Consider the following 24592-nt stretch of genomic DNA (forward strand, 5'->3'; position numbering starts at 1 on the left):
CGACCTAGGCACGGCCCTATGCATCGGGCTGGGCCAGCCTAGGCCCGCTAGTCAGCGGTTCGTGTCGTGCCCGTGCCAGGCTAAAATACCATGCTTCGCGTCGTGCCAATGAGCCGCGGGCTACATGGCCATCTATAGCTGCGATGCGTGCCTCTGTTAGGGTGGAATGGCTGAGTCGGGCTGGCTGAAGGAGGAGACCTCCCTCGTATGGGTCGTAGCTGGGATAAACTGAAGAGGGGTAATTGACTTTTATTGGGCTCGCACCGGGCTGTTTCGCTCTCGTGATGGGACATGTGTGTGTGGCGAGGGTGGCGTGCGTCACCGGCTGCTACTGCCTATCGGAGCTCATTGCCGGTGCGAAGGCGGGCGGGCGGCTGCTACACATGACGTGGCCGCAGGGAAGAGTCGGAGACCCATAAACCAATTCGGCTAGCTCGAGCCTCGAGGTGAGTTACGGTGGTCAGGCCGCTTGTCGGATCTCTCCTTTGCCGGTTAGGGTGGCCTCCACCGCTGCCCTCATGGTGAGGCAACCCGTCGATGGCGACGACTGTGAGTTCGTCGAAGGTGGTTTAGTGGCGGCGGCGGCGGCAACGGTGTCTACAAAATTGAAGAGGTAAAAAGCGCGAGCGCTGCAGGCTTAGCAAACCTTCTCTCTCCCTCCACCGAGCGAGCCGATGTGCCTAATGCTTTTGGGTAATAATAATATAGAAGGCTTTGGGCCTTGGGTTGAAAGACCGCGCACAACAGATTTTGTGGATGTCTGAGCTCGACACAGTCACTTCGTGAGGCTCAACTTATTTTCCGACATACGGCCCAAGCTCCTCTTCTCACGATGCCCTAGCGCCGCCGTCGCCGCTGCCCCCGCCTTCCACCACTGCTGGTCCCCCTCCCTTCCCCTCCAGCATCTCGCCGGAGGTCGGAGGGAGTGGGGATCTATCATTTTGAATAAGTTTTTCTAGTAAAAATTCAAGTCCTTAGGGTTAGGGTCTCTCCCAGCCAAGTTTCTTGCTATTAGAGATTTATCTCCTCTTCTCCGGTGACGGCGAGGGAGCAGGATGTAATTGTTTTCTCCATGGTGGCTATGTTGAAGATGAGGGCGGACAACTACGACATCAGCACTTCATCAACTTGATGACATGAAGACTTTTCTTTCCAGACGGTGACATCAAGGCAGAGATGATGTCACCGCCATGAAATAATTTCCTCTGGTTTCTTCTTCGTTTTGTTATGTTTAGATCTAGCCATGACAAAGGACCAGGAAGAAAAAGTTTTAGACCAGTCTTCCTCATTCTTCGATGGCAGAAAGAAAAAGAAAGAAAACACAAGAAAGAAGAAAAATCTCAACTCCGTCAGTAGAAATGTTGGCCGCGTCATTCATTGGCATCTGTTCTCAGGTTTTTTTGCCAAGTGTTTACCTGTACGGTTATCCATACGAAACGTCACCATATTTGGTTTTGAGATTTAAGGCTATTCACAGCGTGACATAATTTAAAGGAAAAATATTCCAAAGTGCTGGTATCGATCGTATTGATGTACACAGCTATTATCAAATGTAATTCTTCTTTCATCTAAAAAAACTTATTTTCCGGCACCAGTTTTGCAGTTCGATCCACTTCTGTGCACGTCTCCCTCAGTCAAACTCGCAATTCGCAACTGAGCTGATGACTAACACCAAAGGGCAGGCGGTTGTGTTTAAAACATCGATAGGATCTCATGACACATGAAAATGACTCATTTTTTCGCATTAGAGTTTATATACAGACAAAAGGTTGCAAAAGCATCATCGTTTGAACACTCGTCTGCTACAAAGCAATGATGCGTTCCAACAGGGACGGTCAAGTCAAGGTCACCAATGGCGCACTTGCTACAAAGAATGCACTGCTCTGTTCATATTGTGTACAATTCTACCTCTTTCTTTTCATTCTTATTTAGGTGTGGTTGGCATGCCATGAACAGGTTACACCCCACTCAAACCCTCGAGATCGATAAATACAATCATAGAGGACATGGGACCCTGCCAAATGGGAACAATAAAAACAATGACAACACCAGAAATACAGACATTCGGTGGACTTTTCTTTACTTCCCCAGCTTCATCTGTTGTTTTCAAGTATAATATGTACAGATTTCCTGAAACGAGGCAACAACAGATACGTCAACCATATGCCATATACTCCCACCTATAAGATAAGATGTGCGTATAGCAGAACCATTGCCTGGCCAGCCAGTCTGCCAGCAAATTGACGCACAAAGTGAGAGGATGCACAGCATACCTTGCAATCCCGAATAATGCTGGATCTTGGAGATGTACCAGACTTCAGGTCAATACTGCTCCACCACACCCAGCAATGCATGATGGAGAAATATCTAGTTTTTTTTCTACAAGGGAAATGCAGGCTCTTCAACTTTCTTTATCATCATTAGAGCCTCCTTTCAATGACTGCGCTTCAAAGATCAAGGTAGAAACACTCAGAAACCAACCTTAAGGCGGACAGCTCATATGTTTAGAAGAACGAACTAAACGAATGAAAAGCTACTAAATGTGTATATATATTAAAAAAGAATTACCTTGTACAAGTACTTCTTCCTCAGCTTGATGGCCAAGCGTACGCATCTTTTTACATTTATTTTGAGCACATTATCATTGAACATCTACAGAAAACCCATGAAAATAAATAACTATAACTAACCATTACATAGAGGCAATAGTTTAAATAGAATGGAATAAATTAGCAGTTGGAACTTGCCTTGATTGCATCATCTATTGAGCGAGTCCCTCTTATTATCTTGTGGCGATTGATTATCAAGATTGCCGCCACACAGAATATAGGCAGTTCATAATCTCCACTGTTTGCTAGCACATTTGCACTTGGATGTGGCATCTGCTGAGGCCTTGCCCATATTGTAGCACCTGACAAGCCACAGAGATTATTTCTTGTACTGGATTTCATTCCAGGGTGGCAAGCTCCACAGATTTCACCATTTCTACGATGGGATTTCCTGGTCTTGGGTTTTCTTCTTGTGGAACTGTTGGTCCGATGCACTTCTTTGATTTCACATGATAAGCCATTGCTCAGATCCACTAGCAATGGTTCTAGACAGTTCTCTTCTAAACGCCTGACTGCTTCTTCATCAAAATCAGCAGCCCACATCATCTGAAGACAAGAAACACCAGTTGTCTAACATAACAAGATTCTGATTCAATAATATAAGCATTGAAATAAAATAACCATTTTAAAAGGCCATTTCATTGTGGCTATGTGTGGTACCAAATATTACATACAATATCTTCACGTTATGTAGTTCAAGTAAAATACTGTAGCTGTATTGGTACAAAGCTAACTATCTTCTTTGTGAACTAGTTACGCCTCTTGAAGATTTTAAGTACAAAACTACAATTAAAGATTCACCATATTTCACCTATGTCTGTTTCAAAGAATACTCATGTCAACTTCATGCAACAACTAGTTGACCACAAAATGTCCAAAATAAGACAGATATCTTGAAGATCCAGACCTCCCACATCAAAAGTGATTCCTCAAAAGACAGCTCTCGACGAAAAAGTACTAGCAGCATCCGAAAAGCAAAATGAAGGCTTTCAGCACCAATTGCTGACAAATGTTCAAATAATTCAACATCTGTCAGTTCCATGATCTTCCACAATGCTTGCAATTGCTTCATAACTCCTGTTGGTCCCTCCATCTGGAAATTTTCACGCTGAGCAGCAGAGAGTTACATTATCCACCATGATTACTAATGTAAAGACCAAATAAATGGACATTATACTGTAATTCATGTCAGATGAAAGTTACCATCCTTCTCAGTAGCATCTCAAAGCACCAAAAGGCATCCGCATCATCCTCGTATATGACAACAAAAGGTGACAGCAGATCACTCATACCTATAATTCATTTATGTATTTAGAGTTTTAGATACATCAAGAATAATAAAATGATAGTACAAAATAAGGCTCCTCGAAATATGCAAACCTTGACAGTATCCAGTGGAAGGATCAACCCATGCATAAACAGCAAGTATATCAGACATTCTAGCCATATTCCTTGATTCTCCATAGAAATCAAGGTGGCTATCTGTTCTCACCACATCAACCACTGCATCAGAAGTTTTTTTTTTTATCCCTAATCAGAATACAATCAGAAGAGACCACTGCAATTGTGTGAATTAAGAATATAAACATACCAATTCGATGCAGTGTCCAAAGCCATTCAGAGACTCTATCTTTGCCAGCTATCGAACCATTTGATTTGGTTCCATCAACTAAATCTGCTTCTGGTGCATCAGATATCCTCAAGGAATCTATAATTTCTTTACTATAGTCAGTATCGTCTAACCATCTATCCTGCTTGTATGCATCCGACTGAAAGATGGCTGAGTCACTGCTGCTAGGTCGAAATAGATCATTGGAGAATGTATTTGACTCTATTATGAGATCTATGTTATTATTGATCTGGAAGCTGTGCATGCGCTCATCACGGGGCCTTACCCTATCTTCAGGAACCAAGAAACTGCAATGATTTTCTTCAATTCCATTGCTATCCCCATCATTTGCGAACAAGTTTGTACCAGTTAGGGAAGGGAAATCGATGAAAGCCTCACTGTCATACCTTGGTTCACCAATGTCATCATAATCTCCAGAACATCTAGAGCTATCATTATGTTCATTGAAACCAACTGTTTCAGCTGATTTACTACAAGTTTTCCTTTTCTGAGGCTGAGTTGTGCCACCAGAACCATAAATCAAATTTGAATTTTCTGCTAAACCGCAAGGCGCTTGATGTGCAGCTTGCTGATTTGTGCTGACTTCTCCACCTTCAGTTTCTTTGGGCAAGGTCCTGACATCCATCAGCTTTGATCCAACAGCGTATGCAAGCTCACCTGTACCAATGCTTGTATGCATGCTTTGGCATTGCTTAATTAAATAACGATACTTCTCCCTAGATAGGAAGGGGAAAAAGGCATAAAGTTAGAGCCTTCAAGATTTCCAATAATGCACAAAGGTGTAGAACCACAAAGGAAAACACTAGTCTCCAAGGTTTAAAATTAATAATGCTAATAAAATGTGGAGCCCAGAGAAAGGGAAGTGTTCCGAAAACATTAGGAAAATAGCAAAGAATATGAATAAAATAGAGTTAAGGGAGTTACATCAAATGGGTCAGAGAAGTCATACAGTTTCAAGAAAACAAATAGGGTGGATTGACAAAACCATTTTATCCTCCAAAGAGTGTGCACAGGAGGTAGTATTAAGGAAAATGGAAGGAGAAATATGTGCAAAAAGGGACTATCTTGGAAACCAGTTCAAAGGGTCAAGACTTAATCCAGAGACCACGCAAGCATGGTGACACATCATTTTTACAACAGTTTCCTATGTTCTGCGCTAGCTGTAACTGTAAGGTGAACACTAATTTGGCACTAAAGCTTATGTTTCATATATAGGTGAACATTAAAGGCTAGGGAATTTTAGCTAAAGCAATTTATTTACCAATATAAAAGTAACCAAACTGGTGCCTACCACAGGATTCTTTTTAGAAAATAAAATGCAAACATTGTATTACGAAAAAAGAAAAGAAAAACTACAAACCTTCGAGCAGCTCTTAGTTTTCCCCTATATTCTGACGTGCTACTTAAGGCATAGCAGCCAATAAGAAATTCCCAAACTTCCGCTCGAATAGAAGGATCCACACCCTGCACATCATTAATGGAGATAGAACTTATTACATGGCCATTTTCATGCATTTTTTATAATTCATCCTTTCGCTGATAACAAAAATCCGCTGATGCAAGTGGCAACACCAATGGGTAGATTTGAGTCAATTTATTAGTTCAATTATATCCCATATTAACATTTCCTTGCCTTTAAATCCAGATTAGCTCAATTAAATTAGTTGAGTTGACCCAATAAGCCAGAGAAAACAAAAAAAAAATGACCCTAGCTATAACAGAACTGATACTAGTATGTGTGAGTCTAAAGCTTGAAGGCAGAAAACAACAAAAAGAACATGAAAAGGTAAGTTCCTGAAATAACAAGTATATAGTTAACTCACTCCTAAGACAATGAATTTAAGGGCTTTACGGAAACATATAGCCTTCCCATCACTGTCAAAACATGCGTGCCATCTTTCTGGTTTGAGCATTCTGTTTCCCTGTACGGTTGCAGATAGAAGAAAAGGTTGTCAATAGTGCAGGAGAGAAGTTAATATGAAGTGACATGTGTTGCTACTTGCTAATAGTTTCATGTACTCTTGTAGCCAAATTGATGCAACCCTTCTTTCATTATGGTTCACTAGGTTATAATTTAATTGGATGGTGAAGTGTTGTCATCCTCAGCTTTCTGATTCCAGATTAGTAGTTATGCTCAGGATGTGCCCTCCTTGAAAAATTGCAATTCATATTAAAATATGACATTTAATAAAGGGACGAAGGGAGTGCATCATTGTGGCCACACCGCTACAACAGTCTATTTGGGGTTACAGATGAATGGGAGAACATTTATAGCATCCTAAATAGCAATGAGAATTTAGGAAAGATTTTACCCTGCCACGGATCTTATGCCACAATAAACTTTATAAGTGATCAGTGGCCCTACAAGCAGCACAAATGCTAAACAAGGCACGCTGTCTCAATAGTGTCATGGAAAAATACTAAATATAGGCAATACAAGCATTAATTCAACCACAAAAAGAAGACTGTAAACTCTACTACTCTAGGCACCAGCTATACCATGCACAGTGATTACTAAATAGTAACATTGAGCTATCGCTATGCAAGATGTGATTAGTGCCATTAAGGGAATGTGAACAATCCATTCCTTGCCGAGAATGATCATCACACAAGCCTGACAAGCGGCGTAGTGGCACCGGTTGGGGTGTCAGCCAATGTCACTGACAAGGGAGCAACAGATACATTCACATTGGCACCGGCATGGAGTATCAATACCTATCAAGCAATCCATAGCAGTATTAAACAGCATAAGTGATTTACTATAAGGGCTAATAGCAACCTTAACTGGGGAGGGGTTCAGGCAGGGGTCGCCGATGTCACGAACGAGGGAGCCGACGCCGCGCTGGAGGTTGGCCATGGCACCGCCCGGGCGGCCGGCGGCGGCGCCGCACATCCACTTAATGTAGTCCCCGCCGGCGCCATCGTAGCCGGACTTCACTTGGGGCATGGGGTCCCACTTCAACTCTAAAAGCCTCCGAACAACCAAACCGCGCTGGCACCTCTGCTAAACTGATCTTGAGCGCAGCGCTGAAGACGAAGGCAAGCAAATCGAACCCAACCAGGATTGGGTTGCCGGGCGGCGCACGCACCAAAGCAAGCAAATCCGCAGCCAACTGAATGGTCAGAGAGGAAGATTTAGATTAGGCTGCGAGAAAGCCAGTCCCCAGAGCAATCCGTCCAAGCAACCTCGGGGGGCGGTTACCGGCACGGGAAGGAAGAGATCGTGGCAAGTGCGGGTGGATGGATCTCCACTCCACGCCAGTCCAGTCGCAGCAGAGGGAAGCGACGAAGAAGAGAGAGTACGGGGATGCCTCCCCACAAGCCACAAGAGAAGGCTGTTGTAGCTCAAAGCCCCGGTTAGTTGTGTAACCGCGTCGCCGGCGGCAAGGTCGCCGATGATGATGCCGCACGACTGATTATAGCGGCGTAGAATAGAATCGCGGGGGCCGAGAGGAGAGAGAGAAGACGGAGGGGAAAAAACCCTCTCGCGTCAAGTCGACTGAGTCCCCTCGGACTTGCAGAATTCCGGTTTTGTCCCTAGGTCCACGACATAACAACGGTGAAGAAGACTAGAAGGTCAGTGGGTGTAGGGGGGGTTTATTATGTCATGATGAACAGATCCACACAGCACGTATGGGTACGGTTCGGCCAGTTTGGTCTGGCTGGTCCGAGCGCGTCGTTCACTCCATTCTCGCTGGGGACTTCTCGCTGTCGCTGGGAGGTTCAGTTTTGTTTAAAAAAAAAAGACGCGACCGTGTTAGAGCCTGTTTCACACACCTCCGCGTGCGCTGCACCTTCACACCGAAGCCGAAGGCCCGAGCACCAAAACGTGCCTCCACCTCACTGCATCTAAAATAGTTCCGGCTCCCAGAAACATTTTTGCCAGTTTGGCACCACTGCTTCAGCCGTATTTTTTAGCGAATAAATATTATTTTTTTCTCGTAACATTTTAGCATAAGTCAAATTTTAACAAAATAAACAGCTCTAGTGTCCGTGTTTGGTGCGGCTCTTCCAGCCACGGCGACAGAGCTGCCGACGAGGCCGAAGCCAAAATGGCAGACTGTGGAGGTATAACTCCCGATACCAGCAGGACTATACATGGGCCGAGCCGCTAGGAGAGGCCTAGCCCACAAGACTGTGCATGGGTCACGCCACCGGAGGAGGCCCAGCCTACGAGACAATGACGTGCGAGACACGACAGAGGGCGGCGTGCCTCGCAAGACTGCATGAAGATCTTCAATAATCTAGGAAACCTGCTCGAATATGCCAGATCCCGTAATATATGTAACTTTCTATCTTATAAAACTGATCACGATAGAAACAACCGATCTATAATCCTACCCCCGAGCTATATAAGGCGGGTAGGGACCCCCTCGTTTTCATCTTATCATACGCATTACAATCCGCAAAGACACAGAACGTTGGGTATTACGTCAAACTAATGGCCCGAATCTGTTTAATCGTTGCCTCTCGCATTCTGTGTCACCATCTGGCTCCCTCACGCGCACCTCCACCGATTCATCTACTACTGAGGGCACTGTCAAACGTATTTCGTCGATAGTGGCGCGTCGGGTAGGGGGTGTGCGTGCTAAATTCATGGTGACCCAGATGGTCACCTTCCCGAGCTCCATAGCCTTCCCCGAGCCGAGTCGGATCTTCACGATCGGATCCATGACATGGGTCATCGGCCCCGGCGACAACGGGGAGATCGTGGAGGCGGTGCAGGGTCACCCTGTGCCGATCGCGCCAACACCTGCAACGACATCTCCGATCCCCGCGCCCTGCCGCTTGGTTAGGAGATCCATCAGCAATGATGATCTGATCGTATCCATCGATCGGGTCACAGACCGCTTAGCGAAATGTCAGCTCCTCGTAGATTCGATCTTAGATCAATCTAGAGCGAGCGACGAATTTCCCGTACTCCAAGATCACCAAGCCGCTGCAACTGAGCGACCTACTTGGCCACATCGTTCAAGGCGGCTAGATTTTGATCTGGTGATCACGACCACTCCAGAGGGACGCACGGTGCGACGCCGACCACTTCCCGCTACCGGCCTACGTTTGGCCGACTACAAGGCCCCAATGGAGGACCCACCGAAGCCCTATCCCTTTGGGCTGGAGGGTGTAGGATCTGCATACCAGAACGCCATCCACCACCTCTTTGTCGACCACGTCGAGCGCAACCATGTTATCGACCTCTACATGATCGACCCGACTAACTCCAGTCAGCCCGTGTCCGTGGTCAACATGGTGGCTATTCGTCAGCTCTCAGGTGACCCCTCTCTTCCGACCAAATCTCTCCACAACATTTTGAACGAGAGCCCCAACGATTATTCTGAGGCCTCAACAAAGACTGTATCAAGCTGCCCTACTTTCCCTCTGGGGTTCGGGGGCATGATTTTCCACGTCAGCCACGACAGCATCACCAAGGACGATGAAACCATTGAAGAGTTGAAAGCTCTAGTTTGGTTTTGGTTAATTGATGAAACCCTAAGTGCTAACCTAGTTTATCAAAGTGATCATGAGATAGGTAGCACTACTCCAAGTGATGAAGCAATGACAAAGATCATGACAATGGTGATGACATGGTTATGATCAAAGGCTTGAACTTAGAAAAGAAGAAAGAGAAAAACAAAAGGCTCAAGGCAAAGGTATAAAATATAGGAGCTATTTTGTTTTAAGTGATCAAGACACTTAGTGAGTGTGATCACGTTTAGGATAGATAGCCGTACTATTAAGAGGAGTGAAACTCGTATCGAAATGCAGTTATCAAAGTGCCACTAGATGCTCTAATTCATTGCACATGCATTTAGGATCTAGTGGAGTGCTAACACCCTTGGAAATATTTGTGAAAATATGCAACATATGTGCACAAAGTGATACACTTGGTGGTTGGCACATTTGAGCAAGGGTGGAGGAGATAGATGTAACAGAACCGACCAATTATACGAAATTAAGTAAGAAAATCATCCGCTAGAGCAGACGATTTAGCAAACTTAAGCCCGTATAACCCTGTAGTCCGTGAAATCACGAAGGATTTTAAACCAACTCACATACCAGCCAAGATCGTAATAAGTTTAGCGGTCACCATCACATATTACATAAAAGTTCGCATCACAGATACATCAGAGTTTAAACATAGTTATTATAAAAACGAGTTCAAATAGAAGTAGCGGAAGCCATTTGTTTAAAACCACACACACTCACATGGAGTTCAAATACAGTGCCAGCTAATGATCATCTCCAACAAAAACATCAGACAAGACATAAGGAATGACCATGCCCATGGTCCTAAGCATCACCCATCGCAGGATAAAGGCGGTTGATACAGTAGCCGTAATACATCTGCCCATCTGCAACAAGTGGGAATAAAATCCTAAGTACGAGAAGGTACTCAGCTAGACTTACCCGACATAACCGAAAATAAAGTGACACTAAGGATTATGAAGGGCTTTATAGTAGGGTAGCTGACTCATTTGCAAAAAGAGGCATTTTTAGCATTTCAATAACCTTTCCAAAAGCATTATTGTCAAGTTAATTATTATTAACCTGTCGACTACATTTGCACCTATACTAGAGCAAGCATGTGATTAAGCAAATAATGATAACAAATGATCATTAACAACTTCCATAATGTCATATTCATTATAACTGTCCAAGTGTTCCATCAACATTACTACGATGAAGTCACTTAAGTCAAGTGCTCACTATCTAGGAGCGATGGTGATTCGAATCGATTCCTAACCAGCTGGTGATTTATTCCTTACACAAACCTCACTCACCCGCTAAAGTGAGGTATCGGTCACTGAGTCAACTATCCAGGAAAAATCTCGAGTTTGCCAGGAACCACATGTACCCGGGGGCCGACCGACTGCCTTTTGGTCTTATCATCGCACCCCCGTGTCCTACCACACCTGCTCTGGTACAGTGCGCTGCGGGCAATCTACTCGGTCCGAATAATCCCCCAACTTCGTGGTCGAAAGGTACTTTATTCGGCCAGCTAAATGTAAGGCATGCGTTCAACATGACTCGAGGCCCAACAACGGTCGGTCCTTAATCGACACAGACAGAAAGCACTATAGTCCAAAACTCTGTAAGTCTCCGTCCGGTCTCAACTTCAATTAACACTTAGTTATACCATGACTACATAGTTATCCAAGCAGATCCAGGTAACCACCTATAGCTCGCAGGTGACAGGAAATCACCCGACTTCTATCGGTCTAAGCCAGCTAAGCATTGACTCGACTGCGGATACCAGGGTAACAAGGATATAGTATAACAAAGGTAGACAAGGTATAATACAACAACGGTTGCAAATAACTCCTGAACGTAATGCATCAATTAAAGTAAAGCATTAATTAATAATTGCAAACCAGGGAGAAAAATGCTCCGGGGCTTGCCTCTCTCGAAGGAGCTCGGGCGGTGATCGGGGCACTCCGAAAGTTCCTCAACGTCCTCCTCGTCTGCTTCGGTCACTTCTTGTGGCTGCACCTTGAGCTGCTCCTCAGGCTCCTCGGGTGTGATGACCGAACTCTCGGTTTGCGATCTTGTATGATGCAGATGCATAAGTGCTTATGCAAAAAGTGCATCGGATGACATGAACACAATGAATATGCTTACATGCAAGGTAGTCAATATCATCCAAGAACATATACTACAAGCATATGTCATCTACTGCATTCTCTTCCACTACTAATATGCTACGTCAACACATCTCATTAAATGCTTCAAAGATACATCAAAGCTTCCCTAATTTCTTAATCATGCATAAAGCAACATTTGATTAAACCCTAATTAATAATAGGTTTGAATAGCATCATCTATTTTATAGCATAGAAAAATCTTAGAAAATTACCATAGCACAGTACTACCCTAAGTAGTCTACCATTAAATTTTTATGGCATTTGGATAAGTGAATTAGCCTACACAAAAATGACAAGCTATGGCATAATTATGATCATAAAAATACTTTGTATTGTGAAAAGTGTCAAACAATAGATGTAATATTTTTCCTATGTTCTACACAGTAAATAATCACTGCACAAAAATTATCACATACATGTTTTATACAAATTTTGCTCTCCAGCAAAAATAACAAAATCAGCCATTAAAGGCACTTGAACTACACCTCATATTTTTTTCTACAGGACATGCATGGAATATATTTTTCACAGAAAGTACATTACACAAGAAGAGTAACAAACTTGGAATCATATTTTTCTGATCTTTCTATGATTTATTATGCCTTTCTCAAGAAAACAGCAATTTCAATGATTAAATAAAACTCCACAGAAAAGTATCTCAAAAATGACATGCAATATTTTTATCATGTAGATCTGGTGACAAGAAGCACAACAAAATTTGTTTCACCATTTTTGGAGCAATATAACTAGAGATATACATTTTACAAGCTTTTTAAATCAATTTTTGAATTCATTTTCTTTAACACTAAAATTCCACCAACCCAAAACCGCTAGATGCACCTGGTGCAGTGCACCTAGAGGGGCTGCCAGACAGGACCCTTGGTCAAACCGGGCCCACGCGTTAGCCAGAGCCGAGCAGGGCCGTCGCTGACCGACCGGCATTCGCCGCCGGTGAGCTTGCTGGCGGTGAGGTCACCACCAGGGGCTCTCCGCAACAAGGCGGACCCGATGCGCCAAGAACGGGCACTGGAGAAGCATGGAAGGAAGCTTAGTGGCGTGCATGGCGGATCAGAGGCACGGCTCATCGGCGGTACGTCGACTCTGGCCACGGCAAGGCACGGGGAGGAGCGCACGAAGTTCGCGAGGGCAAGGCGGTGCTTACGCGCGTGAAAGGAAGGAGAAAGGTGGAGCGGAGAGGGGGTGCCCACAGGAGCGGAGCTCTCCGGTGAGCTCGGTCGTGCTCCGACGAGCAATAGTGGCCGGCTCGAGCCTTACCACGTCGAACGGAGATGAGCACAGGCTGCGCGATGTGGAGGCGGAGCTATAGGCGAGATGGAGGGGTCAACGGCGAGCTAGGACGGCCGGGCGAGCGAGTTCCGACGAGGCACGACACGCGGTGGCGAAGGCGGGCGTGCGCTGCGGCTATTGCTGCTGCTGAGCGAGTGAGAGAGAAAATGAGATGGAGGAGGGGAGGCAGACACTACTCGGCAGATGTAGGCACGCACGTGGAGGGCGAGGTAGGCCGGCTGCGACGCGCGGCGAGCTTCACCAGCGCATGGTGGCCACGCGGCGTGCGTGCTCTGTCGCCGGTCAGGCGTGGCGCGGGTGAGCCAGCGGGCGAGCGGGCCAGCGTGGAGGCAGGCCGGGCCGACGTCGCGAACTGGGCCGAAAGCGAGGCGGCGGCCCATAAAGTGAAAAAGTGGTTTTTTCAAATAATTTCTATTCCTATTTCATTCAATGCAAATTTTGAGCAATTTCAAAGTAGTTTCAAACTTTGGCCCAAAAATAAAAGTTGCTCAAAAATTTATTCTCTACAACTTTGCTTTTATGACCAAAGTCAAATTCCATATAGATTATGAACTATAGATTTAAAGTAAATTAAATCCCAAAACCCTAATTTTTAAGAATTATTTTAAAAGCATAATTTGGCAAAACTTTGAATATAAACTTTGCTCCAAATTGCATCCTAAATATTTCCAAGTTAATTTAGTGATCAAAACAAGTAATCATGGCATCCAAACATGAGCATGGCATTTCACAGTGTTTTAAACATACTGAATTTCAATCAATTTAAGCACCACATGAAATGATACTTCATTTCTTTCGAAATGAAATGCATGAATGATGCTTATGCATAAGGTGATGATGATTATGCTCATGGGATGGAATGTTAGTGCATGCTTAACGCCGAGGTGTTACAATAGAGATGATAGAGGGTCAGTCTTGCTGTTTTACAACTGACCGGACGATGGTCTCAGGGGAACCGGCGCGTCCGGTCAGGCGTGGCAGTGATACTCTAGTGTCGGTCATGTGACCAGATGCTAGGCCTCTAACTAACTGGATGCTAGAAGGCTACGTCCGGTCAAAGTTGACGTAGCTACACAAAAGTCAGAGTAACTGACTAGACACTGGTAGTGTCCGGTCAAGTACCACCGGACACGTTCGGTCAAAGAAAACTAGTTTTGGAACCTTACTGTAAACGACTGGATTAGTGCATCTAGACATATTTCACATTTGAATAGGCTCATTCATGAAAATCAAATGAATTTGATGCTTGTATGGTACCACTATTGCTTGTATGCTTGAAATGATCTAGTGGTAGCATATGACATGTTTGTGGGCTTGTAAACCTAGTATTTAATCTATAAAATGAGCTATAAGTGTTTAACTCAACATGGTACAAGATAACCCTTATTTGGAGGTGTGAAAAAGCTTGTCCTTGGATCAAACTGAGTTAAATATCTTTTGCAAGTAATCTAGATTGAACCAAATTGAAAAATGATCCTCGTTTCACATGGTTTCACCCCAACCTATCTATAATTTGAACCTATCTATACTTTAAGCCTTTGTGGTCATTGATGACAAAGGGAGAGAGAAACAAAGAAAAGTGATAGGGGGAGAAATAGTGTAGAGAGATAAGATATGACAAAGGAAGGGGATCAATTATAAAATCTTGAGCACACAAGTAGGGGGAGCAAGCTCATGAACTTGTATGGTGCATTTGAATGTGCATTTCATATGTTTGCTTGCATGGCACAAGTTTTAAATTTCAATATCCATGCTTGTGTGCTGTATGCTAGTGTAAGTTTGAATGATAAAATGAAAAACTAGCATGCATAGAATATCTAATGATTTTCATCTCTAAGTATTTACAAGTGGTATCTAGCTATCAAGTGGTATCTAGCTAAAGTAACTAGACTTATGTTCATCATATGGAAACTAGACCCTTACTTGTAATATTGATCTCATGAGGTATTTTGGTTTGTATGTATGTCTAGTTACTAATGGTGCTAAGGATGGTATAATGGTGCACTCCGATTGGTATCACGCTTCAAAGGTCCATCTCTTATACCTTAGCATCATTTGATAGAAATTGTCTCCTATATTTCCTATCTAAGCATATGTACAAAGCTACAATCCAAACTCTTAGCACATATGTAGGGGGAGCAATTGCTACCATATGGAGTTCATGAAACTTGTCCATATCCTTTACACATGGTAAATATGCTTGGGCAAGCAATATCAATTAAATTGAATCTTATTTTATATCTTTGTATAAGGGTTGTTATCAATTACTAAAAAGGGGGAGATTGAAAGCTCTAGTTTGGTTTTGGTTAATTGATGAAACCCTAAGTACTAACCTAGTTTATCAAAGTGATCATGAGATAGGTAGCACTACTCCAAGTGATGAAGCAATGATAAAGATTATGACAATGGTGATGACATGGTTATGACCAAAGGCTTGAACTTGGAAAAGAAGAAAGAGAAAAACAAAAGGCTCAAGGCAAAGGTATAAAATATAGGAGCTATTTTGTTTTAAGTGATCAAGACACTTAGTGAGTATGATCACGTTTAGGATAGATAGTCATACTATTAAGAGGAGTGAAACTCGTATTGAAATGCAGTTATCAAAGTGCCACTAGATGCTCTAATTCATTGCATATGCATTTAGGATCTAGTGGAGTGCTAACACCCTTGGAAATATTTGTGAAAATATGCTAACACATGTGCACAAAGTGATACACTTGGTGGTTGGCACATTTGAGCAAGGGATGGAGGAGATAGAGATGATAGAGGGTCAGTCTTGCTGTTTTACAACTGATCGGACGCTGGTCTCAGGGGGACTGGTGTGTCCGGTCAAGCATGGCAGTGATACCCTAGCATTGGTCATGTGACCGGACGCTAGGCCTCTAACTGACTGGACACTAGAAGGCCACGTCCGGTCAGAGCTGACGTAGCTGCACAAAAGTCAGAGTAACTGACCAGACACTAGCAGTGTCTGGTTAAGTACCACCGGACACGTCTGGTCGAAGAAAACCAGTTTTGGAACCTTACTGTAAATGACTGGACTCTGGGTATTCGGCGTCCAAACACTTATGGTAGAGCGTCCGGTCATGTCATGACCATTGAGATCAAACGACTCTTGTTGAACGTAGGATGACATGTGGCCACCATCGGACGACCGGACACTGGGCCTTGCGTCCGGTCAGTAGGACTAGAGCGTCCGGTCACCCCGATCAGTGCCCAGTGAAGGGGTACAACGGCTCTATTTTGTGGGGGCTTCTATTTAACCCCCATGGCCAGCTCTAGCTTACTTGCTTGCATATTTTCATTGACATAGCAACCTTGTGAGCTTAGCCAAAGCACTCCCACTCATCTCCATCATTGATTCATCATCTTTGTGAGAATGGGAGAGAATCCAAGTGCATTGCTTGAGTGATTGCATCTAGAGGCACTTGGTATTTATGTTGCGCTACGGATTTTGCTTGTTACTCTTGATGGTTGCCACCACCTAGATGGCTTGGTGTAGCGGTGGAGGATCGGCACGAGTTGGTGATTGTTCGTGGCCGTCTCCGGTGATTGTGAGGGGAGTTGTACCTTCCCCAGCAGAGTGCCAAAAAGTAACTCTAGTAAATTGCTCGTGTCATTGAGTTACTTCACTTGTGGGTAGGTTCTTGCGGTGTCCAATCGTGTGGACGAGGTTTGTGAAACACCTCTTAGCCGCCGAACCACCAAGTGTTGGTCAACACAATAGGGACGTAGCGTGTTGGCAAGCACGTGAACCTCAGGAGAAAATTGGTTGTCTCTTGTCATTTGTATTCTCCCAGTGATTGGCTTAATCTTCATCTTGTGATTGGTTCACCCCTCTACACGACGGTATAATCAACCTACTCACTCATTTATATTCTTGCAACTTAGTTGTGGCAAGCTCTTTAGTGTAATTAGAATTGAGAGCTTGCTTTGTTATTTTAAGTTCATGTAGTGGAGCTCTTTAGAGTAGCAAGATTGAGAGTCTTAGTGAATAGTAATATTACAAGTTGTGTGCCTAGTAATTATTGCAACTAGAATTGTCAGATAGGTGGCTTGCAACCCTTGTAGAGCTAGAGTAAGTTTGCATTTCGCTATTTATCATACTAATCAAATTGCTCTAGTTGATTTATAGATTTTTTAAATAGGCTATTCACCCCCCTCTAGCCATATTAGGACCTTTCAAGAGCGCGAAGCTTGTCTAGCGAAGAACGCTGATCGCCAACATCACCGATATGAGGAAGCAGCCCAAGAGGCCGACGAGGATGGTCGCGGCCCGACCCACCATCAACGTAATCTGGAGGAGGCGTTTGACATGGTAGGTGACCAACCAGTCGACCAAACTCCAAGCGCCAATCTAGCCATCGCTTTCAACAAGCTCGACAAACTCCCTCACACTCCAGAGGTCGAGAAGGTCCGAGCACACATCATAGCAGCACAAGTCCAAATCAACGAGTTTTGGAACGACGCCCCATCTTATTCCACCGCATCAGCTTGTAGCTGTCGCTCCTGCCATGACGGAGGAGGCCAGCATCACGATGCCGAGGGCCCCCGACCTTAGGCTAGAGGTCCCTACCTCTATAGAGGATCTAGAGGCAACTATGAAGCTCATTCACACCACGATGGCCGCCCACCACGCCCCTAGGGAGGTCGGGGTGGCAACCACAACTAGGAGGTCAATCAACCCCCTCGAGACCTTCGTGACCATATCAACACCGACGTAGATGTCCATGGCCACATCAAAAATAGTAGGTCTGCATGCTATGAAGCAGAGATAGAGCATCGCTGGCAATTCGACATCGAACATGAGGGATTTGCTACCCATCAAGCACCACTTCCCACTAGCGCATCAGGACTTCACCCCTTCATAGAAAGGCTCCGAGCCATCCGGTGGCCTATGGGTTTCAAGGTTCTTGGTGTTAACACCTATGATGGAAAGTCCAACCCCACTCAGTGGCTAACTCTATACGAGATCACCATAAGAGCCACAGGCGGAGACAAAGACATCATGGCAAACTATCTACCCATCATGCTTAACTAGTCTGTGAACAATTAGCTCCTCAGCCTGTGGGAGAATTCCATCCGATCTAGGAATGACCTCAAGAAAGTCTTCATCGACAATTATATGGCTATGTATGAGCAACCCGGCACCAAGTATGACCTAGAGAAGCATCCTTAATCCTCCAGGGAGTCCCTACGTGACTTCATTAGGCGCTTCTTGGAGACAAGAAATTCTGTTCTCAACATCACTAACACTGAGGCCATTGCTGGTTTCACCAAAGGGCTCCAGCACGAGCAACTCTATGGCAAGCTGTACCGCAAGAGGCCCACAACCATCAGTGAACTGATACAAATAGTAAACGGATATGCTAACGCCGAAGAAGCCAAACGGGCTGCCCGCTTTGCTCACCACCAATGCTGCGACGATGACCATCGTGAAGACAGGCGCTACGACAGCTGCAACCATCGCTGTGACGACCAAGACCGCCACGACAACCACGACCACCACCAAGATGACCACGAGCCCTGGCATGATGACCACTTGGATAACTCAAGAGGTAGACATGGCCACCGTCGCTGGTCTGATAACTCCATCAACATAATCAATGTCCGTGCCAAGCGCACCTATGACGCTGATTTTGGCAAGCTGCTAGACGGCCCATGCCCTATCCACAAGGATGCCAAGCACACCATGCGAGAGTGTAGAGGCCTAAAAACAGCGCTTGCATGGTGAATCATCAAAGAAGCCATGGCGTGATGACGATGAGACCAAAGACAGTCAAGGCAGAGAACGAGGCAAGAACAAGGGCCCAACATATCAGGCTCCCACCAAGACCGTCATCACCATCTTTGGTAGGAGAGCTATCTCTAAAGATAAGCGGGAGTAGAAGCTTGTAGCTTGACGTGTCATGTCGGTCACTACATATGATGGCCCCGTCGCTGATCCTAAGTACCTCAACTGGTCGGAGCACCCGATCACCTTCTCTAGGGATGACTAGTGGTCGGATATCCCATACCTAGGGCATTTCCAACTCATCCTGGATCCCATCATCAAGGACGTGTGCTTCCAGAAGGTCCTCATCGACGGAGGGAGCGCCCTCAACATCCTATTCGCTGGGTCCCTAGAGGAGCTAGGGATTAAGAAAGAAGACCTTATGTAACACCTCTGGTGTTACGAGCTTGCTTAGCACCTAGGTTAAGGTCAACGAAAAATAATTTCTGTAAACAAAAACAAAATATAACTTGTGTATAGTACTTATGTAAAAATGATGAGCAAATAGTGTAGATAAGAATGCAACTTTAGGTTTGGAAAGAGAATAGTGTTAACCAGTGTTTTAGGAGCTCAAACATCAAATTCACAATTTAAACGGGAACTTTTCGTTGAATCAGCATTAATTTGGATTTGTGTTTAAAATGCCATTTTTGATGAATTATATTGAACAAAATAGTTAAAAGGTGTTTAAATGTTTTGCTCCTATGGGTTAGTATGGGGTATGGACTACTATGTGAAAGGCTCATTGGATGAAGATAATAAGGTTTAGACATTTTAAAAATGGTGGCAACAAGTGTTCATGGAGGTCAAGTCCAAATTGAACCCTTTCCTTTCTAAGTTTGAAAAGAGTGTTCGACAATGCTATTTTGGCATTTGAGTTCTAATAAAATTTCTTAAACCTCAGTTTCATGTTTTGGTACAATTGGTTGCATCAAAGTGAGTACTTGAGCATAGCATAGGTGGTTGTTGTGTTGGGTGTAACGTTGCTCTCGTAAAAATTATCCAAACTTTGTTAAAACACGCTGTGAACTATGACGTTGATGTTCTGTTCATGAACTGGCACTTTGGGGATGAGCTTAGGTTGGCATTCGTCTATCTCCCTCCCTAACTGCTCTTTGATCTTGACGATTGCTTCGTTAGATAATCGATAGTGTGGACTTTAGAGTAGTGAAATTTGTTGAGTTCCAGACGTGAGGATCAACTACTCTTGAGTCACTTTAAAATGCGTACGCGACACTGGTGGCAGTCGATCGGCCTAAGTCTGCAGTCACTATGAGCTCACTTTGACCTCCTCTATCTGGTGCTAGCGCCATTTGGCCAGGGTGCTTGCCGAAGACATGGTGATGCATGGGTGTCCATCGCAGAGCACCGTTGTCCCGGTGACTCGAACATGGCTAGGCCACCTTGGCACTCCTCTGCCTCAACCGTCACCGTAGCACAAATTTCAGTGAGCTACTAGTGCTTACCCGCTATCTCTACCACTCCGATAGTATCTTAGGCCGCTGGAACAGTCGCACCACCGCACGGTTCTGCCTGCCGTCGAGACCAAGCCTCGATAGTGTACCATTAAGCTCCCAATCACCGCCATCCTTACATGTTTGGCCATAGAGCTCAATTGACTCCTTGGTCTCACTGGAGCGCTGTTAGGTTGCCCGACGTAACCGTCGTATGCCGTCGGTGAGTCACGCCGTCGTGCGCATGCGCCTACGGGCATGCCATTGTAGAGATGAGTTTTTTATAGGGTGTTAGGTGCGAAGCGTGTCTCTTCTACAATAGTGTGTATAGTGCTGCATAATAACTTGTTAGACTGAGGACTCTTTTGCAAAATGCGTCGGAGCGCTCATGTAGCGGGCCAGTTGGGTTGGCCTGCTAGCGCGCGGTCACGCTCTGTGTGGGTCGCAATGGGCTGCTGGGCCGAATGCTTGCTACCGGCCCTTTTTGTTTCTAAAGCATTTTTCTAATTTAGTTTCTAAGCAAACTTGTAATTTCAATATAAATTTATGTATCTGTCCAAATATTATGAAACTAATTTTGTTAGGTTCCTAAAATCATGATCTATCTGTTGGTATATCTTGTTCACATAGTTTTATAGTATTTTTAGGGGCTATCTAATTAAATTGGAATGCTTAATATTATTAAGATATAAACTTGTACGAATTTTCATGATAAATTGGTAATAGTGTTGGCTATAAAACTTTTACAGTGAATTCCTACCATTATTAGGTGCTTACTATAATCTTTGTAGCTCCATAATAATTAGTTTGCTAAGGTAGCTAAATGAACCCTAGTTCAAATATATATATATTTAATTAATAAAATACCAAAACACTTTGGGGTTGTAAAACTAAAACATTTTCCAGAAATGAAGCCTTACTTGACAACACAGATATGTAGCCTAGTGCGTTAGTCATTAGAGCTAGCTCATTAGCTTACGAAGTGTAATAGTATTTTTAGAGTGCGGTTGTCGTTGGTTAATTATGTTTTCTGCACTGCATATGCAAATATCATAATAGGAAAATGATGGATCTGGAGTCGATCGGAGTAGCAAGAGGATGGTGCCTTGGTGATCGTGGCGCCACGGTGGAATGCAAATCCTTGGTTATATCTTGTCCAGGCAAGCCGCGATGCATAACCTCTAATATTCTGCACTTGTATTTTATGCTTGTGCATTAAGTTTTGAGGAGTTGAATGAAACCCACTTGCATATATATATATATATATCCTTATCCTATGAGTCCTACTAGTATGTTAGGATCGTGTAGATTGCTTTGTTATAGGATCCGGTAGAAGTCGAGTGATTACCTGTCACTCGCGAGAGATAGGAAAGATATTATTGTTGTTATTATATTACTATCACATGAAATATATATGAAGGATAATTGGAGACCAAGCAGAATGATACTTTGGATCGGGACTTGGATAGGCATTCGAGCGAGGCTCGGATTACACTTGTTCCACCTGTGTCGATTGAGGACCATTCGTTATTGTGGATGGTAGTCAGGTCACAGACTTATTATCCTGAGCACATACTTGCTTATGGGAGCGGGAAGACTTGTTACTCTCTTGTCATGGGTTTTGGCTCTTCCTAGACCGGCTTTTAGGGGTGGGTATTTGGTGGAGGTCTAAGCACCATACTAAGACTGGATCTTAGGTGTTGGGGGCTTGGAGTCCAAGCTTGGACGGGGACCTAGATCCCTTGACTGGAGTAAGACGAGTTGGTTCCATTTGTGCCTGGGATACAAGCAGGGCATGTGTTTCGAGGTACCCAGCTGGGATACATTGATTCGTGAATCGCCGTTTCTCTGAGATGGTACCAACTTGGCTATGATCTAGCACCGTAGTAAGAACTAGAATATGAAAGATGGTAAAATAGTTCTGATTGCTCACCACCTGCTTGAAAGTAGCATAGGTGCTTACATAGAATGGTTAATTAATGAACTAATAATGACTGCTAATAAAATTGAATATAAGGACGCATGTTTAGTAATGCTTCCTACAAATGCAATAACTCATAAGCCAGATAGCCTTGCACATCCTTTGAGTCTTTTATTTTCCTCCTGTCGGGTAAGTCTTGTTGAGTACAATCGAGTACTTAGGGTTTTATTCCCCTGTTGTAGGTAACCAGAGGATACATAGAGCTGACTCTTATGTGTGAAAACCTTCTGATGGGCTCAGAAAGGATTCCTTTCACGCTACGGTCGTAGTGTTTATTTACAACCCTCACTAAAGGTTTTTATAAGAAAAGATGTAAAAATCTGCTAGCATCTCTTGTACATAAATGTCCACTATGTTGATACTTCACCATGTCGTTAAATTAATCTTTGTTTCCACTGTAACTCTGATCATATGTTTATTTTCCACTGCAAGATAAAACTTGTGAACTTGAAATGTATAAAGTTGTTTACATGTAAACTATTTTAATCTCGTTGTTGCATTCAACTTGTTTAAATACTCTAATGTTGTAATAAAGTGATGTAAGAAATGGTTAAGAATGTTGTAAGCTTTATTCTCTCATTTATGATCCTGACAGAAAAATGTGGATTTTTGAGTTCCCCCTTGGGATGTGCTCAACGAAACAGCATGATTTAGTGCACACTCTTGGGTACTTAGTGTCTAATGGAAGACAAGTACTCTTGAGAGGGTATTAAATTAGGTGGTTCTGCCACACCTTACCCCCATGGACTCTCTATTCTAGGGATCATTCCCGGAACAACGTCCTTACCTCTAGGACATATTACACTGCCGGTATAATTCGGCACCACCAAGCACTTCCGCGTTGACTACATCAACTTCCTAGTTGCCAACTTCAACGTGGCGTACCATGCCATCCTTGGCCGACCAGCCCTCACTAAGTTTATGGTCGTGCCGCACTACACATACCTAGTGTTGAAGATGCCGATGGAGCAGGGGGTCCTCTCTCTGCGTGCCAACCTCAACGTCGCCTACTCCTGTGAGAAGGAAACTTTGCACTCGCTGAGGCTACTGACATCTCCATCCGCATGTAGGACTGCCTCACATCTTCATAGTAGATTTCCCTGCAGGATCTAGAGATCCCAACCATGGAGGCCGCCCAAGCACCAACCAAGTCTAAGGAGGTGAAGGAAGTGGTCCTCGTCCCTAGTGACCAATCTAAGACTACTCGGATCGAGGCCAAAATAGGAAGACACGCTCGTCAGCTTCCTGAGGGAGCATGTTGATGTGTTCACATGGAAACCAGCGGACATCCCGATGTGCCTTAGGAACTGGTCGAGCACTCCTTAAATGTCTCGGTCGTCGCCAAGTCAATCAAGCAGAAGCTTCAATGATTCATGTAGGACAAAAAAGAGGCCATTAGGGTAGAAATAACCTAGCTCTTTGCTACCAGTTTTATCAAAGAGGTGTATCATCCAGAGTGGTTAGCCAACCCAGTTCTTGTAAGAAAAAGAATAAAGAATGGAGAATATGCGTTGATTACACCAATCTTAACAAACATTGCCCTAAAGACCCCTTTGGCTTACCTCGCATTGACGAGGTCATAGATTCTATAGCTAGTTGTGAGCTCCTGTGCTTTTTAGATTGCTACTCTGGTTATCAAAGAGCCATCTAGCGCTGCCACAAGGACTAGATCAGGAAGAACATTGGGGCTTACGTTGATGATGTGGTGGTTAAGTCTAAGACTATTGACACTCTCATCGTTGACCTCACCGAAGTTTTCAAAGCCCTAAAAGTGTACCAATGGAAGCTGAATCCCACTAAGTGCATTTTTGGCGTTCCATCTGGTATCCTGCTAGGCAATATTATTAGTCACCGTGGCATTGAAGCCAACCCAGAGAAGATAGCGAAGGTGACCAACATGAAGCCACCGACCTGTGTCAAGGACATCCAGAAGCTAATGTGGTGCATGGTGACTTTAAGTCATTTCATATCCCATCTAGGCAAAAAGGGACTCCCCTTCTTCAAGCTACTCAAGGCTCAAGAGAAATTTGTTTGGTCGGAGGATGCCGACAAGGCATTCACCAAGCTCAAGCGGTTCCTCACCACACCTTCGATCATGACCGCCCCTAAAAGGATGAAACCCTGCTAATCTACATCGCAGCAACCAACCGAGTAGTTAGCACCACCATCGTTGTTGAACGAGAAGAGGCTAGAC

At 44.2% G+C, this 24592-nt stretch overlaps 1 protein-coding gene across 5 annotated transcripts; it reads right to left on the reverse strand.

Moving 5' to 3' along the window:
- Positions 1-1835: 1835 nt before the first annotated feature.
- On the reverse strand, positions 1836-7742 carry LOC136461953 (rab GTPase-activating protein 22-like). 5 transcript variants are annotated; one of them, XM_066461349.1, is made up of 12 exons: positions 7442-7742; positions 7025-7352; positions 6063-6161; positions 5600-5703; positions 4201-4955; positions 3990-4112; positions 3813-3901; positions 3517-3717; positions 2748-3155; positions 2569-2652; positions 2274-2440; positions 1836-2130 (listed from the first exon to the last, which is right to left on the reverse strand). In XM_066461349.1, the coding sequence occupies exons 2-11, from the start codon at positions 7184-7186 to the stop codon at positions 2402-2404; spliced, it is 2064 nt and encodes a 687-aa protein (XP_066317446.1). In that variant the 5' UTR covers positions 7187-7352; positions 7442-7742; the 3' UTR covers positions 1836-2130; positions 2274-2401. The 5 variants fall into 5 exon arrangements, with proteins under 5 accessions (XP_066317446.1, XP_066317443.1, XP_066317447.1 ...); XM_066461346.1 differs by having other exon boundaries at positions 7019-7352; XM_066461350.1 differs by having other exon boundaries at positions 2274-2445; positions 7019-7352.
- Between the last annotated feature and the right edge of the window lie 16850 nt (positions 7743-24592).

Source organism: Miscanthus floridulus, chromosome 6 (genome assembly GCF_019320115.1).
Source record: "Miscanthus floridulus cultivar M001 chromosome 6, ASM1932011v1, whole genome shotgun sequence".
NCBI classification, from domain to species: domain Eukaryota; kingdom Viridiplantae; phylum Streptophyta; class Magnoliopsida; order Poales; family Poaceae; genus Miscanthus; species Miscanthus floridulus.